The sequence below is a fragment of the Tenrec ecaudatus genome, chromosome X, assembly GCF_050624435.1.
Source record: "Tenrec ecaudatus isolate mTenEca1 chromosome X, mTenEca1.hap1, whole genome shotgun sequence".
NCBI lineage: Eukaryota > Metazoa > Chordata > Mammalia > Afrosoricida > Tenrecidae > Tenrec > Tenrec ecaudatus.
The window spans coordinates 78,532,170-78,559,247 of record NC_134548.1 but is presented as its reverse complement, the minus strand read 5'-3'; the positions used below and the strand labels follow the sequence as shown (position 1 = coordinate 78,559,247).

The window sequence follows — 27,078 nt, the reverse complement described above, 5'->3', positions numbered from 1 at the left end:
CCAGGACAGATAAACCCCTTGGGGCCAACAACAGTAGCATTGGGGGGGGGGGGTGAGGGGTAATCGATCACAAGGATTAATCTAGAAGCCCCTCCCAGGTGGACGAATAACGGAAAAGTGGGTGAGGGGCGACGGAGGATGACGTAAGATATGGAAGTAATAATCTAGAACTTATCAAGGGTTCGTGAAGGAAGGGGGGGGAAGGGGGAAGAAATTGGGAGCTGATAAGGGGGCTCAAGTGGGAAGAGAATGCTTTAAAAATGATGACGACGGCATATGTGCAATTGTGCTTGACACACTGGATGAATGTATGGATTATGGTATGAGATGTAAGAGCCCCCAATAAAAGTATTCAAAAAATACATAAATAAATAAATGATTCTCTTTATTTGCCATTTCTCAAGACAATTGGTTCCCTGTTGAAATTAAGTTGAAGAGTTTATTTTTAAATTTATAATTATTAACCCTTGCATCTAAACATGTTTGATGGGCTTCATCAAAATTATTCCTTAAAAATATTTAAACAAACACTTTAACTTCAGAATAGCTTACAATATATAAAATGTTAAATAAGATACTTCAGAGTTCCCCTGTACCCACTTTCCCTTATTGTTAAGAGCTTATATTACTGTGATTTATATGTTCCAACAACTAATATCCATATTTTCTTTGGGTTTCCTCAGCTTTTACCAAATGTTTTCTTTTGATCCACGATTCCCTCTAGAATACCACATTACATTTAATTAACGCGTCTCCTTAGTCTATTCTAGTCTGACAACTTCTCAGACTGGTTTTCAGTGTCGAATTGTTATGAGATGTCACTGAGTTGGTTCCAACGCCTAGTGACAACTTCCCAGTACTGTGCCATCTTCACAATCTTTCCTATTTTTGAGCCCACTGTTATAGTCACTGTGTCAATCCATCTCATTGAGGCTCTTCCTCTTTGCACTGACTCTCTACCAAGTGTGAAGCCTTTCTCCAGGGACTAAATGACAAACAAAAAAAAATACCCAACTACACCCACTGCCATCAAGTTGATTGACTCACAGTGGCCTTATAGGACAGAGCAGAACTGCTCCTGTGGACTTCCAAGATTGAAACTCTTTATGAGAATAGAAAGCTTCATCTTTTTCCTGTGGGGTGCCTGTGGGTTTTGAACTGCTGATCTTGCAGGTTAGCAGTCCAATGTATGGTCCCTCTTTAAAACATGTCAAAAGTACATGAGACTAAGTCTTGCTAGCCTCATGTCTAAAGAGCACTTGAAGACAGATTTGTTTGTTTTTCTGGCAGTCTATTCAATATTCTTCACCAACACAGTCATTCTAAGACACCACTTCTCCAGTTTTTCAGTCAGTGTCCAGTTTTCAAATACACATGAGGTGACTGAAAATACCATGGCTTGATCCAGGTGAACCTTAATCCTCAAAGTATTATCTTTAACACTTTTTTCCCTTAACAACTATTTATTTTACAGTTTAGGAACCCAGAAGTTCAAATTGAGGGTACTGGCTCTAGGGCAGTGGTTCTCAACCTTCCTAATGCCGTGACCCTTTGATACAGTTCCTTAGGTTGCAGTGACCCCCAACCATAACATTATTTTTGTTGCTACTTCATAACTGTAATGTTGCTGCTGTTATGAATTGTGCGACCCCCGTGAAAAGGTTGTTCGACCCCCAAAGGGGTCGTGACCTACAGGTTGAGAACCGCTGCTCTAGGCAAATGCTCTATAGGTACAGTCTGTGGGAAAATCCTTATCTCAGCTTCTAAAAGTTCTTCTCAGAGATCCTTGGTTATCTACATGTGGCATCTGTCTATCCTCATTTGCTCTTGCTTATTTCTGTATCTAATCTGAGTTTTTTTAAACAGTTTAAAATTTTATTGGCATGCACATATACAATTCAAAAGTTCAATCCTATCAAGAAGAGTTGTACAATCACTCCCTCATTGCAAGGACACTTTGTTCTAATAACCTGGCATTCTGTGATGCTCACCTTCTTGACATGATCGCTGAAGACAAAATGGGTGCTTAAGCAAATGTGGTGAAGAAAGCTGATGGTGTCCAGCTATCAAAAGATATAGTGTCTGTGGTCTTAAAGGATTGAAGGTAAACGAGCGGCCATCTAGCTGAAAAGCAACAAAGTCCACCAGCCTGTGTGTTCATGAGGTGTCGATAGAATTAAGGATCAGGCATCAAAGACCCAGAACAAACATTCATATCAATGTGAATGAGGGGAAGGCTGGAGTAGAGACCCAAAGCCCATCTGTAGACATTTGGACATACCCTCACAGAAGGGTGACAGAAACATACAACTTTCCCCTAGTTTTTTAATGCTTCTTCCCCACCCCACCCCCACTATCATGACCTCAATTCTACTTTAAAAATCCAGCTAGACCAGAGCATGTACACTGGTAGACATAAAAGCTTGCAACACAGAGAATCCAGGACAGATAAACCCCTCAGGACCAATAATGGTAGTAGCAATACCAGGAGGGCAGGGGGAAGATGGGGGGAGATGGGAAGAACTGATCACAATGATCGATGTATAACCCTGCTCCCCAGGGGGACAAACAAGAGAAAGGTGTGTGAAGGGAGACAGCAGCTGGTATAAAATATGAAAATAATAATTTATAAATTATCAAGTATTCATGAGGAAGGGAAGAAAAAAAATTAGAAGCCGATAGCAAGGGCCGAAGTAGAAAGAAAATATTTTGAAAATGCTGATGGCAACATACGTACAAATGTGTTTGACACAATGGATGGGTGGATTGTTACAAGATGTGTAAGAACCCCCAATAAAATGATGTTTTTTAAAAAGTTGTACAATCATTACCACAATCAATTTTTGGACATTTTCTTCTTCCTTGTATTCACTGTTGTTAGTGTAATTATTATTTTTTAATTGTGGCATGAATATATACAAAAGATCTTCCAATCCAACAATTTCTACATGTAAAATTCAGTGCCGTTAACTACACTCTGGGTCGCGCAAACCTCACTGTTAGTCTTTTCCATAGGATTCCACCACTATTAACATACATTCACTCACCCTAAGCAAAAACTCGTCCCCCTTCACCCATGGTAACCTGGGGCAAGTTTGGTTTCTTTACTATTTTCTCCTTGATATAATATTCATATATCATACACTTTCATAGTTAAATCTTGGTTTTTTTGTTTTGTTTATTGCTATTATTAAGAACAAAAGCTGTGGCTTAGAACAACAAATTCGGAGAAAATTAAGTAGCAACAATTCATTCTCTCACACTTTCAAGTGGTCTTTTACTGTGGATTTACCCAATGCAACAACATATCATTTTATTTCTTGACTGCTGTTTCCATGGGCTATCATTGTGGATCCAAATGAAAGGAAATCCACAACAATCTTTTGTGTCCATTCCAAAGAAAGGTAACCCAACAGAATGCTCAAACTATAGAATGTTATTGATGTCGCACACAAGCAACATTTTGCTTAAGATCATCCAACCATAGCTGTAGCAGTACAATGACAGGGAACTGCCAGGAGTTCATGCCAGATTCAGAGGACATGGAACATGGGATAGCATTTGTGATGTCAGATGTATTTTGGCTGAAAGCAGAGAATACCAAAAAGATGTTTACTTGTGTTTCATTGACTGTGTGGACTGTAAAAAACTGTGGATAGCTTTGAGAGGAATGGGAGTTTCAGAATACTTAATTGTGTTTATCTGGAACTTGTACATGGACCAAGAGGCAGTTGAGTGAACAGAACAAGATAAGAGTACATGGTTAAAATCAGGAAAGGTATGCTTCAGGGTAGTATCCTTTCACCATAATCATTCAATCTATATAAAAGAATTGAGTTGTGGTGCTGGAGAAGAAGATTGAAAGTGCCACTAAAAGGACAAATAGATCTATATTGGAAGAAGTAAGGCCAGAATACTCTTCAGGGAAAGGATGGCAAGACTTTGTCTTACATACTTTGGACATGTTGTTAGGAGACACCACTCCCTGAAGCACATTATGTTTGGTAAAGTGGAGGAGCGGGAAGAGTGGCAAAAAAGAGAAGAACTGACACAGTGGCTGCATCATTGGGCTCTGGCATAGGAACAATTGAGAGGCTGGTGCAGGACATGCAGGGTTTTGTTCTGTTGTGCATAGTGTCACTATGGATTAGAGCTGACTCAATGGCACCTAACAACAACAATATGCCATGAGGGTGCCATTTTCTGGCAGTCCATATTCAATAATTCAACACCGTAATTCTTCCTTATCAATTGAGCAACTTCCACATGCTATTGTGTTTATTCATTCTTGTTTCCTTCTAGACCAGTCTTTATTTCTGAAGGGATTCTTCTACTTTGTTTCTCCCCAAGTACTATCATTTCATTGATGAGTTTTTCGAACTCTTTACAGTTGCTTCCATGAGCACTGATTGAAGTGCCAAGCAAGACAAAACCCTTGACAACTTCCATTTATTATGTTACCTACTGGTCTAGTTGTGAGGATTTTTTTGTTTTCTTCAAATTGAGTTGTAATCCATGAAGTTTGCAATCCTTGATCTTCATCAGTAAGTAGTTCAAGGTTTCAGCGAGCAAGGTTGTGTCATCTACACATCACAAGTTGTTAGGAAGCCTTCCTTCCTACAATCCTGATTAACACATTCTTCTTCATACAATCCAGCTTCTCTGATGATTTGCACAGAATACAAACTGAGTAACTATGGCGACAGGAAACAACCCTAATACACACCTTTCCTGATTTCAAACTATACACCATTCCCTTCTTTTGTTCGCTTCTTGATCAACATACAGGTTCTTTATGAGCACAATGAAGCGTTCTAGAATTCCTATTCTTCGCACGGTTATCCACAATTTGTTATATCCACAGTCTAATACCTTGGGACAGTCAATAAAACACAAGTTAACACCTTTCTGGTATTCTTTGCTTTCAGCTAACATCCATCTGACATCAGCAAAGATATTCCTTTTTCAACAGGCTCTTCTGGATCTGAACTGAACATCTGGCAGCTATTGTTGCATGGATCTTCAGCAAAATTTTACTTGCTTGATACTGTTTATAACTGAGCATTCTGTTGGGTCACCTTTCTTTGGAATAGGTACAAATAAGGATCTCTTTCAGTCAGTTGGCCAAGTAACGATCATCCAAATTGCCTGACAGATAAGTGAGTGTTTCCAGTGCCTTACCAGCTTGCTGAAACACTTCAATTGGTAGTTCATCAATTCCTGGAGCCTTGCTTTAGTCTCAAGAAGCCCTGTTGGTATAGTGGTTACAGACTGGGCTGTAAGCCGCATAGTCAGCAGTTTGAAACCACCAGCAGCAGCTGCAAGGGTGACACACTGGGCTTTCTACTCCTGTAAACAGTGATATTATAGTCTTGGAAATCTATGGGGGAGGGTCACTATGAGTTAGCATCGACCAGATGGCAGTGAGCTTCAGTTTTTTGCCAAGGCTTTTTCTGTGCAGTTTGAACTTCTTCCTTCAGCATTGGTTCTTGCTCATATGCTACCTCCTGAAATAGTTGAATGTTGACCAGTTCTTTTTGTTACAGTGACTCTGTAGTCTTTCCATCTTCTTTGGATGCTTCCTAAAACATTCAATATTTTGCCCATAGAATCTTTCAATGTCAACTCAAGGCTTGCATTTTTACTTTAGTACTTTTGGTTTAAGTTTTGCTGAGCATGTTTTCATCTTTTGGTTTTCTAACTCATTGCACATTTCATTATATTTTACTTTGGCTTACTGATCTATTCTTTAAAAGTTACTGTTCAATTCTTTGAGTTCATCGTTTATTCCATTTTCCTTAGTTACTCTACGTTGAAGAGAAAGTCACAAAAATCTCTTCTGACATCCACTTTGGTCTTTTCTTTATTTTGATCTTTCTTCATAAATGATGCACTTGATGTCCTCCCATTGCTCATCAGATCTATCATTAGTGTTTAATATATCAGATCTATTCCTGTGATGTTCTCAACATTCTGGTGGAATACTCAAGGTCAGAATTTGGCTCTCAGGAACTTGTTTTCATTGTCTTCAACTTCAATCTCAACTTACAAATGAGCAATTTTAGTCTGATTCATAGTCAGCCCCTGGCTTGGTTTTGGTTGCTGATATTGAGCTTCTCCATTATCTCTTAAAACAGATATAGTCAATCTGATTCTGTGTATTCCATCTGGAGAAGTCCATGTGTAATTTCGCATTTTGTGTTGGTTTCAGCTATAATTTCTACAAATATTTTTCCTGTCCCCCCTTTCTTTCCTCTCCTCCTGACACTCCAATTGCAAGTATGCCAGACCTTTGTACATTGTTCCATAAGTTACTGAGAATCTGTTTACTTTTTTCTCCAATCTTTTTCTGTTTTTCAGATTAGATAACATCTATTGATGTATCTTTAGTTCAACTGGTACTTTGTTCTGTCATTGCCAATCTAATAAGCCCATTCAGTGATTTTTAAATTTCAACCATTATAATTTTCAGTTATAGAATATTTTATAGATTCTACTTCTCTGCTTATATTTCTTACCTTTTCTTCCATTACAATTATATATTTCTTTCTATCCAAGAGCATAATTGTGATACTTGCTTCAGAGTCCTTTTTTTTTTGATAATTCCAGCAGTGTCATCTTGAGATTTGCCTTCATTGATTTGCTTGCCTTTCTGCCTTTCCTCTTGAGTATCTCTCACCTCCCACGTCTTATAGTTTAGGAGGCACTGGAACCCTGATGGTATTGTGGGTTATGCATTGGGTTGCTAACCACAAGAGCAGCAGTTCAAATCAACAAGTCACTCCATGAGCGAACGATGAGGCTTTCTACTCCAGTAAAGATTTAGTCTTGGAAATAGCCTATGGGGGCATCTGTATTCCATCCTAAATGGTAACTATGAGTTAGAATAGATTTGATGGTAGTGAGTTTTTGAGAGAGAGCTGGTGGCACACATGGTAATGTGCAATTACTAGCTGGAAGGTTGGCAGTTTAAACCCATCCGGAGGTACTTTGAAAGACAGGCCTAGTAATGTTTCAGTAGGTCATAGTCTTGAAAACCCTCTTAGCTAGTTTTACTCTGCACCCATGTGTCATAATCAACTCAGTGGCAACTAACAACAACAGTAGTAGTAATAATTTAGGATTAAATTCTAAACATTTAAGATGAATTCTGTAGCGATTCTAAATTCTATTTTTCTCTTCCAGGAGTGCTGTTTTTTTGTTTTGTTTTAGCAGCAGTTAACTTGGGCAGAACCCAAGCTCTGAATTATGCTTCCTTTGCACTGAGCAACAGGTGACTTCTGCATTGAGTTCTTTTGGCTTTCACATCTATCAAGTACATGACCAGTTTAAGTGTCCCCCCTCTGTGTTTCTCTCCATTAGTCTATTCTCCCTCACTTTTCAGCTACTATAGTGACCCTGAACTTATTTCTCTCATTCCTCAAGAAGTAAGACTGTATGTTTCAGCTATATTACATCATTGCAACTACAGCCAAGCCACAAGGGAAAAAACTATTTAAAAAACAAAACAAAACAAAACAAAACAAACCCAAACCAGAAAACCCTTTCAAATTAGCATTCTTTTCTATTCTATAGTGGAAACAGCAGCACTACAACTGGGAATCTGAAGACCTAATTTGATTTTATAGCCTAGCCTCTCCACTTGTTAGCTATGTAATGTTGGGCCTCGATGGCCTATTACCTTATCCTAACATAAGGAAAAAGAATGGCTGCTTCCTGGGGATAAAAGTATCAAATGAAATAATATATACAATAAGGAAATTGAGGGTTAGTGGCACTAGACGTTGGATCGGTCAGCCAGAACAAAAATGGTACTGTTAGCCGGCCTAACGTCTGGGGTCTTAAAGGCTTGAAGATAAACAAGAGGCCATCTAGCTGAGAAGCATCAAAGCCCACATGGAAGAAGCACACCAGCTTTACTGACCATGAGGTGTAGAAGGGACCAGTTATCAGACATCAAAGAACTAAAAATCGTATCAGTGAGTGCCCACCTCCCTGATACGATCAAAGAAGACAAATGTGTGCAAAAGCAAATGTGGTGAAGAAAGCTGATGGTGCCCATCTATCAAAAGGTAAAGCGTCTGGGGTCTTAAAGGTTCAAAGATAAACAAGTGGCCATATAGCTCAGAAGCAACAAAGCCCACATGGAAGAAGCACACCAGCCAGCCTGTGTGACCCACAAGCTGTCGAAGGGATCAGGTATCAAGTATCAAGGAACAAAAAATCATATAATTGAAAATGTGGGTGAGTGCAGAGTGGAGACTCAAAACCCAATGGTAGTCAACCGGACACCCCTTACTAAAGGGTTGTAGGGAGGAGATGAACCAGGCAGGGTGTAGGGTAGCAATGATGAAACAAATAACTTTCCTCTAGTTCTTAAATACTTCCTCCTCCCCCTCCCCCACTATCATGATCTCAATTCTACCTTACAAATCTGGCTAGACCAGAAGATATACACTGGTACAAATAGCAACTGGTAACACAGGGAATCCAGGAAAGATCGCTCCTTCAGGACCAGTGGTGAGAGTGGCGATGCCTGGAGGGTGGAGAGAATGTGGGATAGAAAGGGGGAACTGATTACAAGAATCTACGTACAGCCTCCTCCCTGGGGGATGGACAGCAGCGAAGAATGTGGGGTGAGACGTCGGGCAGTGTAACATATGACAAAATAATAATTTATGAATGATGAAGGGTTCATGAGGTAGGGGGGAGTGGGGAGTGAGGGGGAAAATGAGCAGCAGATATTAAGGGCTCAAGTAGAAGGCAAATGTTTTGAGAATGATGATGGCAACAAATGTTCTTGACACAATGGATGTATGTATGGATTGTGACAAGAATTGTACAAGCTCCCAATAAAATGATAAAAAAAATAAATGGCACTGTTGTCCATGGATTTCTGGTTGTGCTATCTAGCTGCTCTGTTTCCAGGTAGTGATATGGAGATCAAGTTATGTTGCCACTATCTCATGTTCTCAAATTTTTCTCTTGTCTATTTGACAATAGACACAATACTGCCTAGAATATATTACTCAGAATCCTTGCCCAGGTCACTTCTCCTCCTAAAGGACAATAATACTTGGTATGAATTTAATTGTTAGGTTGTAGAACACCAGTAACATCAGTGATAGTTAGGTTTTTTAGTGCCAACATGGCTCCTATAAGAACATATGGGCAGAATTTAGCCTGTCAATCAGGTCACGGCTTGACTAGACGGCTACCAGGATAAATGGCTCTCTGAGATTAGTCCAGTCCTCTTTCTCCCTGGAAGTGGGCCACACACTCTCTTGCTGCTTTCACCTTTGTTGACAAGCCACATGGAGCCACACTGAGACCTGGGAGGGCCCTGGAGATGCTTCCACTGCCACTGGATCCACAAGACCTTATACCACTGGCCTGTGATCTTCCTGCATTTTGCATCATTGCATGTGTTATGTGAGTCTGAAGAGGGATTTATGGACTAGTATCGGACTTATGGGCTGCTATTAGACTTACGGACTTGACCTAGACTGGGCCAGGATATTTTCTTAATATACAATTATTCTTTGATAGAAAGCTCTTTCTTATACATATATGAGGGTCTCCAGATTTGTTTCTTAAGTCAACCTGGTCTAACACACTACCATCCCTTCATACCTGATTTTGTCTTGGCTGTTCCCTGATCTGGTAATGCTCCATATTTCCGATGCTGATCATACCAGTCATTCACTGTCATAGTTGCCAGGCTTGGATAACCAGCTCCAAATACCCTGTGAGAATCACATGACATTTAGAATATTAAACAGGAATCGCATGATTAAAATGCCTTTTCTCCTTTGTGACAAAGTGGGTCACTTTTATCCTCATTCCCCCAACAGTTATGTCCTACGGAAATTTATACACAAGCACAAGTTTCTGCAAGGATGTAAGTAAAAAGCAGCATCCAGGAGTGGGCGTTAAAGCCAAGAGCTTTAATAAAAGGATAAGCTGTCTGGGAACATCTCCTAATAAGCGAATTTAAAGGTCCCACAGAGCAGTGGTGACACTAATTCTGGTTTCTGGGTCTCAAAGGTATAGGGAGAAAGGAGATTCTCCTGAAACCCTACAGAAAAGCAGCTAAAGAGTTCAGAATGAAACCCAAGACAAGATTAAATTGAGAACTGTAGCTGAATATAGGAAGGGTGGCAAAATCAGAAGAAAAACTTTTAAGTATACAAGGGGGCTTCAAAAAGTGTGTGGAAAATAGAATGAAAAGGTAATGGACGTTTTCCAATTGTTTAAGTTCTTGGTCTATTTCTCAATTAGACTGCTCCTTTCCTTCAGTTTTATTAATTAAAAACTATTAGTTCACATATTATACAATAGTTCAATCATATTAAAGAGTTGCACAATTATCACTACAACCAGTTCTGCATTTTGCTTAGTGCACTCATTATTATTAGCTCCCCGACTTCCCAATCTCCCCTGCCAGACCACAAAGATGCATTAATGTAGCTACTTATCTATATTTACCTGCACTGATTCCATAGAAAGGACAACATGCAAAAAAGCCCCAATAACAGTAACAAAATAAACCAGAGAAAAACCTCAATCAAAAAGTAAGCTGGAATTACTAAAAGGTAGAAAAATTTTAAATGGGTCATAAGGAATATCAAATAAGGTGTTTGTTTAACCTAACTGCATCTGCAACAATCTACTTTCCATTGCACTCTGCATGATTGTAAGGCCAGTCACAGCCTTCGTTGATGGTTCAGCAGAGGCTTAATCCAGGTGTATTTCTCCTTCATTAAAAAAAATTTAAATAAGTTTTATTCGTTTTCGTTGCCTTTGAGCCTATTTTTAGGTTTGAGGATGGCTATAGAAAGCATTGTAGCATGAAAGACAACAATATTTCTTTAAAGAAACCCTCCTTTTAAGTCAAACCATGACTTTTCAATAACACCCTTTCTATCTGTTATTAATGCACTGTAACTAAACTATGAAAAAACAGGGGACCTGCCAAGGTAAGCTATTTTCAGGTGATACCTACTTGGCTTGGGCCCTGTCCCGAGTGAGAATGAAGGGTTTCAATGGTGGTCTGTCCTGACGAGATGAGTGAGAAGTTGATGCCTAGAAAAGAAACGGTACATTTGCCAGGTTGCCCATCTCCCTACATAGGATGTTAAATCTTCAAGAATTTGCAAACTCCTCTGTTAAAATTTCACTAGCCCCCTATAGCAGCAGAATACTGATGGTAGAGGTTGTTTCTGAGAAGATCTGGGTACCTTGCTAAAAAGGGAGAAAGTTCTTACAGCAATTATTTCACAAGTTAAAAATTACTTGGCTTTAAAACACTTCCTCCAAAGGAAGATATTTCACAGCCTCTTCCATGTTGTATCTACTTTTGAGTTGAATTTGAAACCCTTTCCTTTAGCTTGTTTTTTAGTGGAAAAATTAATATCCACATCTACTTCTAAATTCCCTTTCAGTGCAAAAGTTATATTAATGGTCAACAACTCCAAGAATGTTGTAGAACATCCTTGGATGCTCCTAAATGCAAGGGTTAGTATTTTTCCCATAAAAACATTTCAGAAAACACTGGTTTTCTAGGGATTTACTGAAATAACCTAATGTCACAGAAACAGTGTATACTTGGGTCCAGCTCCATTACTTTTAAAGCCAATCCCAACAACACGTGAGAGAACATTAATTTTTTTTAAAGAGGAGGAGGAAGAAAGGGACAGGGACGAATCCAGAAGATTCCAGCCTCAAAATGCTTGAAAACCATTCTAGATTTGTTCAGGGAGCCTTATGGTATTAGAATATTTACTTCTTCATTCTTTGATCTTTAATTTGGAGGTAAGAGTTCCTGAGCTAATTTATTTAGTACAAATCAAATTAGGAAAATATTTCTCTGAAATCTTAAGTGCTTGTGACCAGCTGATAACTTCAATTTGTGATGCACACTGAACAAGTTCAAGTGGTAGCAGGGTCTATTCTTTGGAAGCAGCGGCTCTAAAAGAGGGCACTAATATTCAAATGCAGCCCAAACTATGTTACACCGGGTTTTCTTGATCAGTACAGTACACCAGCATTTTTGCAAGCTGTCCTTGCTGCGTTTCATGTTTGGGTGATCTAAAAGTAGAACGTTGTGCAAAGTTTGTGCCCTAACCGAAACATAGTCTGGCCTTCATTCTCATCTTTTCTCTCTATCCTTCAGTTTCATTTTCCTTCTCCTTTCCCATCTCATTTCTCTTCCCCTTTGTCTATTATATTCAATTAGAAGTAACAACTGCCCACAGCCAAAATCAATGTATAGTTCAGAGAAGTCTCCTTCACTCATGGTAGGCCATAAAAATACAAATGATCATAAGTATATTACAGATGCCCAGGGATTGGGAAATACTACTATAAATTAGTGTTTGCCCCATTTTAATCTTAGTAGGACAGTCATTTTATGAAATCTTAAAATAATTTTAATTGAATCATTCTTCTGTAGAATATTCCAGTCTGCTGGCAGTAGCTTTTTAAGACATATGGGTAATAATGAGGCTTACCTCTTTTGAGTTGTCTTTTTCTCTCAGAATCTTTATCTCTTGGTCAATGCTCTCAATCTCTTCCAAGCTGATCCCAATCCACATCCGAAGATGAAGGAGGTAATATTCCCGAACATGCTCATCATCGGCTTGACCACTTTCCACAGCAGGCTTCAGTGCAGCTAATCTGTGCTCTATTTCCTTCTTCTGCTTGTATCTGTTCCACAGGGGAAAAGCGTTACTTATATACTTAAAAATAGAGCAATAATCCTTCAAAAGGGCACGATAAGTTTTATTTTTCACATGCCCAGGTAGTAAGTAGGTGGATTCCCCACCTTAGCAGCAATGTGGAGTCTATAAACCAGAGCTTGTCACCAAAAGCTTGCTCAGATGAAACGGTAAGAAACATACCAGCAGGGGCTGAGAAATACATTATGCAGACAAGAAAATATAGAAATAACCTAGTCTGAGCAACTCCTGTCATTATCTTTAAGGAAACTAGGCTAGGGGATTAATATCACACATGCTTCCATTTAGGAGTCACCCTTTCAAAGAATCATACAATCTCAGGACCCACTGATGCAGGAATTGCTTGTGGAACAACTTAATGATCATCAATCCTTTTCTTCTGGGAAACAAAAAACATTTCTAGGCCTCAAACATCCTTATATAATTTAAAGACTCACAATCTCCCTGGGTGACAGTTAATTTCTCAGCTACTAAGTGAAAATTTGGAAGTTCAAACTCAGCCAAGGGTGTCTCAGAAAAAAAATGCCTGGCACTCTATTTCAGAAAGATTATAGACAAGAAAAACATTGAGCACAGCTTTACTCTGAAAAAAAAATGGGGGCGTTCATGAGTCACAAATGGCTGTCTAATTTGTTGACTAGCCGGCCTGCCTTTTGCAGGGGGCATTCAATTATGTTAGGCGGCACTTCACTCATTCAGTCCACCATTACTTCCTATGCGACAGGCACTCTTCTCAGTGCTAGAGAGACACAGCGAGGCATACACAAAGTTCTTGCTCTCCTGAAGCTAAAGCGAATAGATAAAAGAAACAGATACGCCAGGTGACAGGTGGTGTGAAGAAGTCAAAAAGCAACAAGTGAGTAAAGTGATGGTGTAGAAGTAGGGGTGTTATTACATATACAGCAGTCAAGAAAGCCCTCTTTGAAGGGCTAACAGCTAAACAAAGACTTCAAGAGAGTAAGGGAGCCAGCCAGGAATACAGAAGGAAGTGTTCTGTGAACAGGGAAAGCAAATACAAAGGACCTTATGGGAGAGTGCCTAGTCTGTCCTATTTGAGAAACAGCAGGAAGGGCAATGTAGCTGGCATGAAGTAAAGATAAGAAATTAGGTGAGATAGTCAGCGCTCTAACTTGTAGAAAGTGAAAGCCACTGGAGACGTCTGAATATGTGGCGAGACTATGAAGGAGGCATGGGAAGACTTTTTATTTTAGCTATTGTGTGGAGTGCTGACTGTGGAGGCTGAAGGCAAGGGTGAAAGTAGGGAAAGCAATAACAATTCAAGTGAGAAACAGTGACTTGAAATAGGTAGTGAAGAAGGTGGTAAGACATGGATGTATTTAAAATATAAAACAAACAGGATTTGCTTGCTAACTGAATGTGATAAATGTAGGAAAGAAAGGGGAAAATACAGGAAAAATGATAAGATTGTGGCCTAAGCAACTGTCAGAACAAGGTTCTATCTACTATAATGAAGGAAGACAGGAGGTAGGAGGTAAAGTCAAGAATCAAGAGTTTGGTGTTGAAACTTAGCTCTGAAGTCTATCCAAGTGCCAGTCTCAAGTGTTTTTGCTGTTGTTAGGAGCTGTTGAGTCAGTTCTGACCCACAGCGTCCTTCCATACAACAAAATCAAACACTGCCCTGCCGACTACCATCCTCCCAGTCATCAATTTCAAATAGTCTAGAGGATATACAAATTTGGAGTTCAAAGAAGGAGCCAGGGTTACTTAAGGTCACCTAGAAAGTATAGAACAGAAGATTAAGAATTGAGCCCTTCACACTGTATCCTAGCCCTAACTTAAGAACAATCAGTTCTTACATCAGGGACCTGCTCGATACTCACCTTCATGAAATGATCACTGAAGGGTGCTGCAGCAAAGTGTGGTGAGGAAAGCAGATGGTGCCTGGCTATCAATTGGAATAGTGTCTGGTATTCAAGACTTACATTCAAACAAGCAGCCATCTAAGCGAGGATTCAACTAAGTCCACATGGAAGAAGCACACCAGCTTGTGATTCAAAGACGACAAGTACAAAACTCAAATATGGTGAGGAGAAAGCATCACAGCAAAAAAATTATGAACACCCAATTTGTGGAGGGCTATGATGGATGGTGAGAGGCCAAAACCCATCCTCAGAGGATCTAGTCAGACTGAGCCACTGGCAGATCCATTCTAGCTACAGGCAAGAGTCTCGAACAGCCTATCAGGCAGAGACCATTGGAATTTTGAGTATGCTGGATCAAACTTAGCCAGTTGACCACCCTACAGACCTGAATTTGTTCTGGATGCAAGTATGTCTTAATGGATCCATGACAGAAATTTCTTCCCTGGCTTTTTGAATATTGTTAGGGGCAGTATTAGTATTTTGTCTGTATACTATTATGTTATTACCCTTACTACCTTACTGTAATTTTGTTTTTTATTGTTTTCAGTTAGGTCTCCCAGTTGTGAAGCACAGGAGTGGATGCATAATGAGAACAATACAAGGATATAAGCAATACAGGGGTGGGGTGGGGGTGACAATAGGGAGGGAAAGGGGATTTGGGGAGTAACTAATGAAGATGGGAGGGGGGAGGGAGCACTAAAATAGACTCTGATTGCCTAACGCATCTTAAAGGCAATTTAACCATTGGGGGGGATGTGGGGGTATTGTAAAATTCTCTTTGATATGACTGAATGATTGAACTATTTCATTATATGATATACAAATTACTTGCCAATAAAACTGTTGAATAAAAGAGAATTGAGCCCTGGGTGAGTTTTGAAATGAGAAGGCAGATATCCAAATCAACACCCTGAGAGGTGGGCTCAAGTGTTGGGTAGATGAAGTAGGAGTTCTGGTGTTTGAAATAAATGGAAACTTGCTCTATTCATCAACTCTGCTCATGTGAGCCCCTCCACTCCCAATAGTGTGGTAAATGCTTCTTGTCCCAGACATTTCAAAAACCAGAGAGACTACACTGCTTACCTATGTTCATGAGGCTGATGCTGAGCATCTAGGTCTCAAAGGATTTTCTTCCACAAACTGTGCCCAAACCCAATGCACAACCATCCAGTCACTTCTCTGCAACACAGATGATTTTCTGATAGCTGAAGACAAGGGTCAACTGTTCAAAGAAGATGCCTTGGCTTTGAGAAGCAAAACAAGTTTCCCAAGACCCATTCTAAAGCAATGGTCCTTAAGCAGGAATAAACATCAGAATCAAGAGATTTTCTCAGAAAACTCTTTGCCGTGGAGCCCTCTCCAGACCTGGAGAATCTGATATCCACGGATAGAATCTAGGTTGGACAAAGGGCTTCAATTCTGTGAAAAATTATACAGAATTCTACATGTATGCCTTTTTTTAACTGGGGGAGGAGAAGCTGAAGTTAATTTTTTCCCCCAATTTTCTGTATCAAACTATAAAAGGGATTCATGGCCCCCAAACACTCAAGCACCAGCACACACATTTCCTATTATAAGAATCGTTGTCCTGCTTTGGGTATGTGTATGAAACATGAGTTTTATTCACAACAATTACTCTAAAAGCAAAGTAGGTCATTCGGATTCCAACAAAAGCAAACAACTTAAAGTAGGCTCTTCTCTTCCTCTTATCCAACAAGCAGTCTGTTTTAGGTGTCATCGAGGCAGCTCTGACCCATAGCAACTCTATGCGCAACGGAACGAAACACCGCAGTCCTTTGCCATCCTCATAACGGCTCAAAGCATTCTACAGGACATTACAAAGAACTGTCACACCTTCCTAAATCTCTCTCCGAATTAAACGTAACAACAACCAATTCCCACATGGTAAATTCTATTAGAATACTTTTAACATATCATCTTGGTACCCTTCCTAACCCCTCTCTTCCCTGAGTGTACCGAATCACAGGAAAAAATAGGTACTAGAGCCTTAGGTTATATATAACTTGGGGTAAGTTCTAAGTTAGTTTAGTGGTGCTCTGAATAAGGTTCATTTGCTTCTTTCCCTGTTCTCTGCATGCATATGATCTAGCCCCTCTCTGTTCTTCCCCCCCAAGAAACGTACTTTTACTGTGAATTGCTTCAACTCTCAAGGATGAAATCACCTTACAGAGAAGCTCCTATTCATTTCATTCTATTTCTATCATGTGGGACTTTCCAATTGTACATAAGTGAGCAGTTTTGTTTCTTAATATCATTTTACTGGTGGCTTTTATAGCTCTTAAAACAGTCCATACATCAATTGCATCAAGCCTATTTGTACATATGTTGCCATCATTATTTTCTAAACATTGAATTTCTATTCGAGCCATTGGTATCAGCTATTTTCCCCCTCCCTCCCCCCGTGACCCCTTGATAAGTTATTATTTTCATATTTTACACCAATTGTTTTCTCCCTTCCCCAGTTTCTTCCCCCCTCCCCTCCTCGTATTGCTACTCTCATTTTTATTCCTGCGGGGGTTTATCTGACCTGGATTCCGTGTGTCGTGAGCTCTCATCTGTACCTGTGTACATGCACTATTCTAGCCCACAGTGAAAGGCAGGATTAGGGTCATGAGATTGGGGGGAGAGGAAGTCTCAAAGGAACCAGATTTCTTTGCTCCTACTAACTTTGCCGTTTGTTACTGTCGACATTTGTAGTTACTAAACTCCTGTTCTATTGGCCCACTGTTTTTAAAACCCTTTAGTATTAGTATAACATAAAATTGAGTTGGTTAAATTGGAAGAGAGTGTCCAAAACTCTATCCAGGCATTGTGATGGAATCCTAGGGCTCTAAGGAACTAATTAAAAACTGTAGGCCTAGATCTTCATTTAAGGAAGCCTGGTGGTATAGTGGGGAAGACCACTAATTAAAAGATTGGAACCCAACAGCTTCTCTTCAGGAGAAAACACCTGGTGATTTGCTCCTGTAAAGATTACAACCTAGGAAATCCTATGGGGCTGCTCTGTTCTGTCATACAGGATTACAGTGAGCCAGAATTGGTTCCATGTCACATCATAGACCTTCATCACTGCTCTGGGTGCCACATGGTAAAACATCACATGGGATTCACCCTATCACCCTAGAATCCCATCCCTGGGATGAGTCTGTAACTCTGGGCAATATTCACTATTCCCTTCACAAACTGGTGAAGATAGTTAACGAATCACAAATTTATGTAAAATGGATCAACACAAATTCATGTTAGCAAACTTTAGCTTCGTGGTCATTTTTGCTCCCTATCCTTTTTAATCTTTTGTAGACTCCATGCCACCATCCACCATGAATCACCCTTAGTCGAGAACAAGTCAGGGACGACTTTAATTACTTTCTTCAGTTAAAATATTTATAGCTTTTACTCTTGTATTCTGACACTTATAGTCTTGTGTTTAAGGAACTAATGTTATCTTCATCAAGGCATCTCCAAGGCAACGTCTTTACCATTTAACTTTTGCTATCAGTCCATTTACTACACATGTTCTTTGATGCCTCTCTCAATCATACTGTCATTAGCAGCTGTTTTTCACTGTAATTTTTCACCTTTTTCCTGTCCTAGAACACATGCCCTCAACCCATTTTATGTCTTTTTTAAGTACCACTCTTTGCTGTACTGTAGTGGAAACAGCACGAGAACTGAGAATCGGAAGATTGAAATTCGACTCTGGCTATTTATTAACTATGGAGCTTAACTTTGGGCCCATTTCCTTAACTCCTAAAAGTGGATAAGCATTCCTGCTTCGTAGCGATAAGAGGATTCAATACAATGCAATAATACACATAAATGTGCTTTGGAAGTGGCGATATAATAGATATTATTAGTGAATGAAGAAATTGAGGCTGAGAGCTAGATGCTGCCCCATCTGTAGTAGAAATTGGATTGTTGACCTCAGGTCTGTTTGAATTTTACTGTTATGCCCTATTGCTCTCATCTTTCTGCATCTGTCCTTCTCAAAGGCATTTCCAATTACTTACTGTGATCAAATTACTGGGTTGAACATCAAGGATACAACTGAAATATCAAGGGTACAATAATCAAAATTTCTAATTTTGAGATGTTCAAAATCCAGACACTGACTAGTAACCTTAACATCAACATGAGCTTGAATATCAAGGATACAACTGAAATATCAAGGATACAATAATCAAAATTTCTAATTTTGAGATGTTCAAAATCCAGACACTGACAAGTAGTTATACCTTAGCAGTAATATGAGCTTGAATATCAAGTACACAACTGAAATAACAAGGATACAATAATCAAAATTTCTAATTTTGAGAAGTTCAAAATCCAGACACTGACAAGTAGTTATACCTTAACAGTAATATGAGCTTGAATATCAAGGATACAAGTGAAATATCAAGGATACAATAATCAAAGTTTCTAATTTTGAGAAGTTCAAAATCCAGACACTGACAAGTAGTTAAACCTTAGCAGTAACATGAACTAAGTGTTACAGTATCTGGAATAGGGGACAAGTAGGCGAAGCTTCAGAGTTTACACCAGCTGTTCTTTTTTCTCCAGGTGTCAATGAGTACTTCAATTTGTAATGTGATTATTCTCTTACCTCGAATTAATTGCTTTCTTTCCTCTTCAATTAACCTGTTTCCAAGGTTTTAACCTTGGCATTCTCACCCCTTCTAAATGCTTCCTTGGCAAACTCACGCACTCGCCAGAACAGAGGGCTCCTAAAAATTTAGCACTAGCCCAAAAATCTTCAAGTAAATTTCAGTTGCACTTTTCCATCTGTCTATAGATGGTGCCTAAGAAGCCCTGGTAGTGTAATGGTTACTCGTTGGGCTGCTAACCACAAGGTCAGCAGTTTGAAACCACCAGCTGCTTTGAAACCATGGGAGAGAGATGAGGCTTTGAATGCTTGCGAATACTTCCAGTGGTGGAAACTCACAGTGGCAGTTCTATTCTGTCCTATTGGGTCACTATGAGTCAGAATCGACTCAATGGCAGTAAGTTTTAAGATGGATGGTGGCGCTTAGGGATAAGCATTAGGTTGCTACTACAAGGTCGTCACTTTAACCCACCAGCCGCTACATGGGAGATGAAGTTGTCTGCTCCCTTAAAGACTTAGAGTCTTGGAAACCTTAAATAGGGTTGCTATGAGATAGCGTCAACTCCCTGAGAGTGGGTTATTTTATTTTAGTAGTTATGGCCATCTAGTTGTCAAGTTAGGACAAATTCAGTAAATTAAAAACCAGACTTATTACTTACCCAACTCCTAACTTCCCTATTTCTGTTGAAATAATGGAGGTACACAGTTAAACAACCAGGCTCATACTTACTCCTCAAAGATGGTAAGAATACATAAGGCAGGAAAAGCAACACGTTTTGAGAGGGAGAAAAACAACAACAAAAAACCCAAATGCATTACCATCAAGTCAATTTCATCTCATGGTGAGTGACCCTGTAGGACAGAATAGAACTGGTCCCTAGGGTTTCCGACACTGCCAATCTTATAGAAGCAATCCTGTGCAGCAGCTAGTGAGTTTGAACCATTGACCTGGCAGATAGCAGTCCAACACTTACCCAAAAGCATCACCAGGGCTCCTTTAACTGCCACATCTCTCTCTCTCACAGAACAGCTGGTGGGTTTGAACAGCTGATCTTTCAGTTATCAGCCAAGTGCTTTAACCACTGGGCCATCAGTGCCCCACTGAAATGGAGTGGATACACCATTTATGAATTTTATATAGGATGGCTTCATAGACTACTGGCCACAGTACTTAATTTCTCTCAACCAGACAATTTCCCATTAGTGCTGCTGGAGGTGAGGCATCAGACTGCAAATCTAAGGTGGGTAGGTCAAGCCCACCAGTCACTCCATGGAGGGAAGATAAGGCTCTCTGCTCCTGTAAAGATTCAGTCTTGAAAAGCTTATATTGGGTCACTATGAGTCAGAACTGACCCACTGGGAATAGATTTGGTTGGCTAGGTTTTGTATATACTTCAAACTACACTGGTGTTTGGGATGTTGCTTACGCAGTTCCTCCTGCTTGTCAACAATGTGTTACGCCAAGTCCAGTACTAGGTATATCACAGTGAGAAATGATTCCTGCCCTCAGGCAGTATACGTTCTAATAGGGGAGAGACATACAAACCCGGAAGACAGATAGATGAAATAATTGCAAATATTTAAACCTTTTGACCTTGCCACTAGTCCTAAATATCTATCATTTGGAAAGGGAAGGATGCGATAAGGCCATGGAGAAAATAAGCATAAGGCTAAGAGAAAATGGCAGCTGCTAATTACCTCGAAAGATTGCTCTGGAAAAGCCTTTTTGAGGAGTGACATTTAAGCTGAGACCTAAGAGATAAAGAACAAGCCGCATGAAGTGCATTTCACTGCATGTACAAAGACCCTGTAGAGAGGAGTCAGATCGAGTTCAAAGAACTGAAAGGTCAGTGTGGCTGGAATCTGATGAACAAGCAGGGGAATGGAGATGGACAAAATAATGAAGCAGGCAAGATCGTGTAGTACTTAGTAGGTTAACTGTCAGATGAAAAATATTGGTAGTTTTGATTAGGTATGACAGCGGGAATGGAAAGAAATAAAAGAACTTAAGACATATCTTTTTACATTTTGTTCTTTTTACATTTGATTGTTAAGAATGAACACGTTTTGCTGATGGATTGGATGTAGAGATTCAGAAAAGGGAAGGAGTTGAAGCTAATTTTTAGGCTTCTGGCTTAACTTCCTGGGTAAATAGTGAATGGTATTTACTGAGATGGTAAAGATTTGGGCACGGGGGCAGATTTAGGGGTTAAAAACACATCAAGGGCTCTATTTAGTGCATGTAAGTTTGAGATGTCCATAAAATACCCATAGCACAAAATGAGCTGATTCCAGGAACCCAAGCGGAAGGCGAATTTTGAGAATGATGAGGGCAACGAATGTATAAGGGTGCTTTACTCAAATGATGTAGGTATGGATTGTGATAAGAGTTGTATGAGCCCCAATAAAATGATGTAAAAAAATACCCAAAGCAGGCAGGATTTTGGAAGCAGAAACTTGAAGTTCAGGAGAGGTCTAGGCTAAGTAATACAAATAGGGGAATTATTAGCATAAAGATAATGTTTATATCCCCACGTACAATTTTTTTAAAATTGCAAAGATCAAACTTGCTAGCCAAAGAAATGAAAATCCTACAAAAGAAACCTAATTGTTTAACCTATTAGATTCTCTTTACATAACACCCAAGATTAGTGCAATGGCACAGTCTCTGAAACTGTTATTATAGAAAGCAATACTGTAACCAGAACCTTAAAATATTTAAACCTTTTGACCTTGTCACTAGTCCTAAAAATCTATCATATGGAAACAATGAAATACAGTTAAAGGTGCTTGTTCACCCATTACTCAGAACAGCAAAACAAAAAAAACCTGTAACTAATTTAAGTATTTGTCAACTATCAGATTATTTCAAATAACTAGGGTATCAAGGAACAACTATAGAATGGAATATTACATAACCATAAATATCAGTTTCACAAACTATACTAAGACAACAGAAATGTTCATAGTATGTTAGGTTAAAAAGCAGCCAGGCTAATACTATCCCCAATTTATTAACTGAAAAAAGTATGTCTATAGGAAGAAATATAACTGAAATTTAACAACAATTACTTGACTGTTAGGATTAAAGTCTATTTAAAAATTTTTTTTCAATGAAGGCAGGTTACGAATATCTAACTTCGGTCAAAGTCAGATCTACATATGATCCAACCTCTGCTATATAAAGCCTACTGTACTAAACATTTGAGTTATATACACCATGGTTCAAAATAAGAAATGGACACTACTTTGCAACTCAGATGAAAAAAATATTATTGTATTTTGTTAAACATATCTTAGTGTATATGGACATGTTCAATACTTTTATGCATAGAAAAGTATCTAATAAACCAAGGCAAATATCGGGTTAACTGATATTAGAGACGAACCATACCTATTTCGATGTACAAGTTCAACTTAAAGACTTTCCACAACGAGCATCACTTTTGCAAAGGGGACGTCAACACGTTCATGGAACAATCCCATTATCTTTGCATTCCATTTTTCTACAAACCTTTTGACTCTCCCTCTTACATTATTAAGCCTCATCTCAAATGCTATCAGGTTCTGAAACATTTTCTTCATCCCTCCAACCAGATGTGAGCATTCCCTCATTTTTCTCTATAACAGTTTAAGGCATTTACAGCAGTTTTTATACAACTTATATATTTGAAACTCCTATTCTTTTTGCCTACCTCCAATTTCTTACAAAGGACATGATGCTGAATTACACGTCCTATTCATTTCACATGCTGCCCCGAAACCACACTTCTCATAGCGCGCTTAGCAACGGCAACTGCAGTGTGCTTTACTAGATGACCTGTTTGCTCCGCCAGAAAAAGCCCTATGAAGGAAACAACTCGGTCTGGTTCTTCAATGCCTACAACTGTTAGCTCCTACACACAGGAAGACTTCTTAAATAAATGATTCGAACTTACAGATCTCTAGGCTAGGCCTCTCCTATGAGCTTCATACTACCCAATGTCTCCTAGTGTAACATGTTTCAATAATGCATTCATACTCTCTCTTATCACCTGATCTGCTCTTCCCCTATTCCCCTCATCACCTATCCATCTAAGTCAGAAGTATGGATTTCTTTCTCGCAGTTTCCTTCTACTTTCTCCCACAACCACGTGATCAGCATTTTCTGCAGATTCAAACCTATGAAAGCAAATATCATTTCCCCATTCCCTACAGCTACAGTGCTAGCTGAGTTCTCACCTCTAGTGGAAACCACCCACTAACTGGGTCAAATCTTTCCCCTCACATTGCTTTCTAATTTTGCCAGAATATACTAATTAAAATGCAAACATGACCATGCTAATCGTTTAACAAGCTTTTAGAAGACTGGAGTTACCAAGAAAATGTCAAGCTTAATGATAGCTAACATTTATAGAACACTTTCACTTTACTATGGGTTTTATCCTAATATCTCTGTGAGATATAGATATAATTTATTATTTATATTTCACTTTTAAAGAAACCTGAGGAATAAAGGCCAGGTCTCCCACAGCACATCTCATATTCTTGTCCACAAAGATACTATAGTAATAGCTGACTCGGGAGTGCTTACTCTGTGCTGAGTGCTTTATCTCTGTAACCCTAACTACTACTTGATGAGAAAGGACTTGTTATTAAGCCAATTTTACAGATGCGAAAACTGAGGCAGAAAGAGAAAACAATTTGTCCAAAGTAAGAGTAATTAAATGGTGAAGCTGATATTTGATCCCCTTACCAGGTTATAAGACGTAAGGTTATGTAGGAGGGGAAAGGGAAGTTGGGGAAGAAAGGGGGAACCAATCACAAGGATCTGCAAAGAACCCACTCCCTGGGGAATGGACAACAGAAAAGCGGGTGAACAGAGACCCTGGACAGTGTAAGACATGAAAATAATAATAATAATTAATAAATTATCAAGGGTTCATGAGGGAGGGGGGAAGGAGGATAAAAATGAGGAGCTGATACCAAGGGCTCAAGTAGAAAGAATATATTTTGAGAATGATGCTGGCAACAAATGTCCAAATGTGCTTGACACAATGGGTGTATGTATGGATTGTGATGAGTTTTGTACAAGCCTCCAATAAAATGATTATAAAACAGAAGTAAGGTTATATATACTCCTTCACTTCCCTTGGTCTGCCCCTACGACATTTTTCAGCACCATTCCTTCCCCTTCCCCACCACCCCGTTATATCACTGTTCTTTAATGTGATGCCTTTTCTCTGTTAGATAATATCCTTTTCTCTCTTCTGTAGGGTACTATTTGCCCTTAAGAACATCAGCATGGGAGTCGCCTCTTCCGGGGGTTTCCTTTTCACACTTCTCTTTGGTTCTGCGTCTTTCCTTCCTACTGTCACAATATCTTGTGCATCTCTCTATTACATCACTTGATACTGTAACCCCTTTCTATGTTTGTTTCCCTCATTTGACTATATGTTCCTCCAAGGTACAAGACACTTATACACGTTAAAAAAACAGTCACACAATTATACACACAAACAAGCATACAGTATATGTAAATCTCCAAGTCCTGGGATTGCTCTTAAACACTGACACTCATCATTTGTGTTTAAGAGAGTCAGTAACATATTTAAGGTCACATCATGAGGCCATGCCAGAACTAAGATCAGTTTAGGATGTTACATACCCGATCTGGTGCTGTTTTAGAACAGAACTTCTCAATCAATGGACAGTTTACACGGACCACAGTTAAGCTATGATGTGAAAAGGGGTGGAAGACACTTTCTTACACTGCATCACGAATGCTGGCACGCATGAGTTAGGAGGGATCTAATGGTTAGGGGGATGATCACCTCAGAAACAAAGGTAGAGGCATCTTGAAAAACTCAGAAACGTTTGCTCTCACCAGGATCTATGCTCAGTAAGAACCAAGAGAGTGACAAGCACCATTCTGTTCCCCTCCACCCAAATTTGCGCCCCTCAAATTTTAGCCACTGACCCACCTCTCTATTTTCGCCTGTCTTTGAGATGCCATAACAACAAGGTTAGGATAGGCCATGGAGGAACTAGCAGTATTATTTTCAGCCAAGTTGTTCTTGGGTTTGGGCAGCTCAAACTCCGCAACATGATAGTGATGGCAGTGGGTTAAGTAGGTTAGAAAGTGTTCTTGAGCCCATTGCAAATGATCTAGGCGCTTGCTGGGGTTGACTTGTTTCATGGCGAGGGCTCCTTGAAATGCTGGCACCAACAAGTACTTCAGGTCAGTGGAAGCGATCTCTTCTAAGTCTTCATTTCGGCTATAAAGAGTAAAGAAGAGGCTGTAAAGCCAGGCTAGCCATTCAAACATCGGCCCGAGCTTGGAGGGGCGGGGGCGGGGGGAGGAGCCAAAGGGTGAGGCAGGGAGAACAATGGCCAGGTTCCCCGCCCCCCAAGAAAGTGGGTGAGTGTTTACACAGCACGTATGCAGCCAGCCCGGGGAGACGAAGCCAGAGTCAAGGGGTTGTAAGTCAGTGGTAAGTGCAGATTACATGTACTAGGTCGCAGTGCGAGCGAGGGGATTAAAGCGCTCCCTCCGCGCCCGCCCCGGGCTCAATGGCTCCTCCCTTAGTAACCATTATTCCCTTCGTTCTCAGCGTCACTGCCTTCTCTCCCATACCTGAACAAGTCGAGCTGCGAGAGCATTTCGGCAGCCTTCTCAAGGAGGTCGAGTCCCTTAAGCACCTTATCCTGGACTATCCGGGAACCAGTAGGTTCCGTCGCTATTTCCACTTCATCCAGAAACTGCTTACTGGTTTCGAAGAGCTCAGGGAGCCTTGGCAGCAGTAATTCGTCTTCGGCAGCTGCCATCTTGTGGGAGGGAGGAACCCCGAAGACCTGACTTCCGGGGTCAAAGGCAACTTTAGTAAAGGACTGAAGGACATGAATGAAACCGGAAGGGGCGTTGAGCTGGCCCAGCTAACTCTTTGTTAGCAGTGGTCAAAAATGGCAAAAAAACAAACCCTAAACCCCACCCCATCCCCAACTTCCGGAAAGAGTTCTCTGCCGGCTCTGGTGATCATTTTCAGGGACTCATTTTACCAGGCAGCGTATAGTAGACATGGTAAAAGCAAACAAGCCAAACTTCCGGCGTGGTTTACTAATTTGGTCTTCTTCGTCAACTCTGAAGTTGCCCGGCCGGGCTGTGTGATGAGGTTGGAGAGTGCAGGCGAGCGTGAGCTTTAGGAACCTGTAAGGCGTGCGTCTTACCTCGCAAGAAAAACCTGGCTAGCCAGCTAGGATGGCAGGAACGCGCAGAGTCGTAAGGAAGTAGCGCCCCCTCGTGGTGTCCGTCTACCCGCCCGCTGCAGCTCCGGCTTCCTCAAAGCCAGCCAATCCTCTTCGGTTTCTTCCCCCTTCAAGCCACCCCGCCCCTCCACATTACGCGTTCGGCTCCAGGCCAACCCTGTCCTGGCAACGAGCTCTCAGCCTGTCGCCTAGGAAACCGATCTGCATAGTCTGAATAGTTTGGTAATCTGCAACTCTGGTCACTAGCGGTGACCTTCCGAGCTAAAAAGTTCCCAGGTCAAATGTTACTTCCTCTGTGATACCGTCCTTGGCCCACCTTATCCTTTCCCTCACCCCAACCCCGGTCACTAAATCAGGGTTTTCTTTGTACATCTCTATCATAGTCCCAACTGTATTTTAGCTAGTGAGTTACAAATCTGCCTTCCTTACCAGAATGAACATTAATCAATTTTGTGACTCTATGATTAGCACTTATTAAGTGCTCAATGCCATTATATAAATTAAAAAATGATCGGTCGGGAAAGCATTCCAATTATGTAAAACGGCACTGCTCACTATGGTGGCCACCAGTCACAAGTAGCAATTG

General features: G+C 40.2%; 1 protein-coding gene across 2 annotated transcripts in view; it reads right to left on the bottom strand.

The window, feature by feature from the left end:
- The window catches only part of IGBP1 (immunoglobulin binding protein 1), a 30,565-nt gene extending 4,368 nt beyond the window's left edge, over positions 1-26,197 (bottom strand). Inside the window, exons 1-5 of one of the 2 annotated variants that reach the window (XM_075538713.1) lie at positions 25,864-26,194; positions 25,211-25,504; positions 12,513-12,708; positions 11,006-11,085; positions 9,634-9,746 (exon numbers count right to left, since the gene is read on the bottom strand). In XM_075538713.1, coding sequence (XP_075394828.1) covers positions 9,634-9,746; positions 11,006-11,085; positions 12,513-12,708; positions 25,211-25,504; positions 25,864-26,054 — 874 coding nt within the window. In that variant the 5' untranslated portion in view covers positions 26,055-26,194. Of the gene's footprint in view, positions 1-9,633; positions 9,747-11,005; positions 11,086-12,512; positions 12,709-25,210; positions 25,505-25,863 lie in introns of both variants that reach the window. The other variant, XM_075538714.1, reaches the window with a different exon arrangement.
- Between the last annotated feature and the right edge of the window lie 881 nt (positions 26,198-27,078).